This window comes from Elephantulus edwardii, unplaced genomic scaffold (assembly GCF_000299155.1).
Source record: "Elephantulus edwardii isolate Elephantulus edwardi_28Jun2011 unplaced genomic scaffold, EleEdw1.0 scaffold00257, whole genome shotgun sequence".
Taxonomy (NCBI): domain Eukaryota; kingdom Metazoa; phylum Chordata; class Mammalia; order Macroscelidea; family Macroscelididae; genus Elephantulus; species Elephantulus edwardii.
The window spans coordinates 2173369-2176559 of record NW_006400007.1 but is presented as its reverse complement, the minus strand read 5'-3'; the positions used below and the strand labels follow the sequence as shown (position 1 = coordinate 2176559).

Genomic DNA, 3191 nt, shown 5'->3' with positions numbered 1-3191 from the left:
AATTATCAAAGAAATGAGGCAAAACTATGCGATGCTCAGATCTTAAAACGACTAGAGCCGCTTCCAGAATTCAGTGAAAATAGTCATCCCAGTTTTGAATGGATAAAGACAAAATAACTCAGATATAGCAACAAGGTGATAAGGACTGTTATATTGACATTCATAATCAGAGAACAAGTCATAAAGAAAATGTAAGAAAATATAAACAATGAAAAATACTAGTAAGAGTAATACTATAGTAGCACTGTTAGAATACCATGATAGATTGCATTCCATTCCAAACTTAGAAAACAAATATTAACCAACATCTTAAGAACAATAGTAATATAAAGACACAGTAACAAGAATTGTTGGAGTAATATGACAATTTATGATCAAGGTATTAATAGTTCCAGCAACATTATAAATAATGGTAGAGTAATAAGAAGTATTGTACCAACGTGATGAAAAAGAATCAGAGTATCAAGCACCATGGCAATATTACAAATTATGGCAAGGTAACAAGCAATAATGATGTGTTGAAAAATAACCAGAGAATTAAGATCGCTAATATTACAAATAATGACAAAGCCACAAGACACTGTAACAATTTGATGTAGACTACGGGGAGTAGAGTATTATGAACAGTTCTAACAGAACAAATGATAGAAAAAGAACAAGACATAAAGAAATTAAAATTAACATTATCACTAAGAGCAGTAATACAAAATACAGTGAATAGCAACCGTTATTGGAACGGTGGAACTCTGGCAAAGTGGACACAGTTTCAGCAGTGAGCTGTTTGAGGGGGACAGAGTAAACATAAAAACAAGGATAGATGAACAGGGCCTGTTTGAACACTAGAATTAGTTATTACCAAGATACAGACAATAGTATTAATATGCTAGAAGATGCAGGAGCCATGGAACAGGAAAACAACATCATAGGTACAGTGGTAAAGCAACAATGGATACTAGAGCTTTAAACATTCAGTATTATTTTTAAAATAATAATTTGTCATGTAATAGGATATTCTTAACATTATTGAACTGGCCAAAATAATACTGTTATACTAGCGATAATTAAAATAGTAAGAGTATAAAATGGTAACAATTTCCATAGTGCAGCGGAAATTTCACCAGTAATCTAAGGAGTAAGAGAAAAACGCTAGCCTCCTTGGAAATGAGGCAGCCGGGCGCAGAGCAGAGCGCGGCCCCACAGCGCAGGGTTTGGTGTGAAAGACGGTGGCCCGGCGGCGTGTTGGTGCCCAGCGCGCTGGGACTCAGGGACCTCGAGGGCCACGGGGACGCTGCCCAAGGGCAGTCCACAGGGAAGGAAAGGAAATTGGCGGGGAGCTCTGGTCAGCGGGATCTGTGCAACGCTGGTGTGATCTAGTAGCGGAGAGTAAAGGCAGAGGCGAGTCAGGGGAGGGGTAGGTGAGAGCAGCACAAGCCTGGTCTCGGTTTGAGCGTTGGGAACTGCATTAGTGGGCTCAGACCGCGGACATGCTGGACCTGGGATAGTACAGCGAGCTCATGCCGTGAGTTAGACGATGCCACTTTATGGCCGGGGTGAGACAAGTGTCCCACTGAGGACCTAGTGGCCAGGCCCACAGCAGGGATGCCCCCTCCTCCTGGCCTCGCTGTCTGCCCTTAGGACCTGGCCCCATTGCAGATGTGCATCCCGGTGGGGACATAGGTACAGCAGTGTGTGTGTGTGTGTGTGTGTGTGTGTGTGGGCAACAAGATAGCATGTGGTTGCAGGAACCAGCGCCAGGTCGCACAACTACACAATGCAGCCAGGGCTCCCTGCCAGGGGGCTCTGGGATTTCGGAGGCTCCTTCTAGGACCAGGTGTGTGTGTGCGTGGTTTGAGGCCCTGGGCTGGCCATGCCCCTGAATCTTGCTCCTTCTCTGAGTCTTGCTGTGCCAAGACCATGGACTGAAGCTGTCAGCCTTATCTTTATGGGCTTTTCCCAGCCCTGGCTGGCCCCGGCCCCTTTTTATCTCTCCAGTTGCACTTGGCTTGTTTACTTAGCAGGCCCTGAGAGCTAAAGGCTAGGCCCAGGCCTGGGCGGTCAGTGGACAGAGCGGGAGAGGGACTTGAGCATTGGATTTGCAGAGAGAGATCCAGGGGAGAGCAGAAAGAAGGTAGGAGGAGAAAGGTGGACATTTAGACACAAGAGGCACTCAGACATCCCTACCAGGACCAGCTCTGGAGCCTGAAGAAGGGAGAACAGTGAGCGGAAAAAGGGGAAATGGAGGCCTTTGTGCAGGGCTGTCCCCCTGACACAGGGAGGGGGCAGACTGGGATTTCACTCTATATTCCAAGGCCAGTGGTGGGCAGGGAACAAGGCACCTGGACAAGGCAGGGAAGAGACCCAGACACTTGGAGAGGAATGGCGGTGCCCAGGCCTGTGACTGGGCCCACCCAGTCACACTGGTCTTGAGTTGGAAGTGATCTGAATTAATTCAGCTCTTTGGCCCAAATTGGAGATCCTGTTGGAGCTAATGTATGGGTGCCTGAGGACGGGGTGAAGGTATGAGGGATAGTGTAGGGGATCCCCAGTCTCAGTGCCTGTATCCGAGCATCCCTGGGAGAGTGGCTATGGATGAAGAGTAGGCTCTGTTGGGTTTGTGCTAGGGGTGAGGATGTATGCGCCCCAGAGGAGAGTGTCTGTAGGGTGGGGAAGTGCAGGAGTGTGAACCTGTTCCCCAGTGTCTACTAAAGTGCTGAAGAGAGATGCAGGTATGGAGCCCAGCCACGCCCGACTCTCCTCTCCTGCTCGCTGTGGACTGAGTGGCTTCTGGACTTAAGCTATTAGGAAATAGCAGAGAGGCCCAAGCCTTGGGACCCACTGTAGCCCAGTAGGAGGGAGGGACTGGGGGTGCAGCTGGGGCAATGAGGGCGGTCCTTCCCCCAGACCCTCTCATCACAGCCCCACACCAGGGGTCGGCAGACAGAGCCCTAAAGCAGACCCTCTGGGGTCCCAACCAAGAGGTAGGGGGTCGAAGGGCCTGCCCTCCTAGCTTGGGGGTTAGGGTCCACGTGCGCCCCGCCGCTCCCCGCCCGCCCTGCACGAAGCCCACGGCCGGCCTCGTGTGGCTCAATGTGGACTGAGCGAGTGACTCGCCCTGTGCTGTGCCCGCAGGAGATGCTGCAGGACAAGGGCCTGTCGGAGAGCGAGGAGGCCTTCCGGGCCCCGGGCCCAGC

General features: G+C 50.0%; 1 protein-coding gene across 1 annotated transcript in view; it reads left to right on the top strand.

Moving 5' to 3' along the window:
- Positions 1–3132: 3132 nt before the first annotated feature.
- TBX4 (T-box 4) overlaps positions 3133–3191 on the top strand; it is a 27957-nt gene continuing 27898 nt past the window's right edge. Inside the window, exon 1 of the mRNA XM_006899469.1 lies at positions 3133–3189. Within this exon, the coding sequence (XP_006899531.1) occupies positions 3133–3189 (57 nt within the window). The remainder of the gene's footprint in view (positions 3190–3191) is intronic.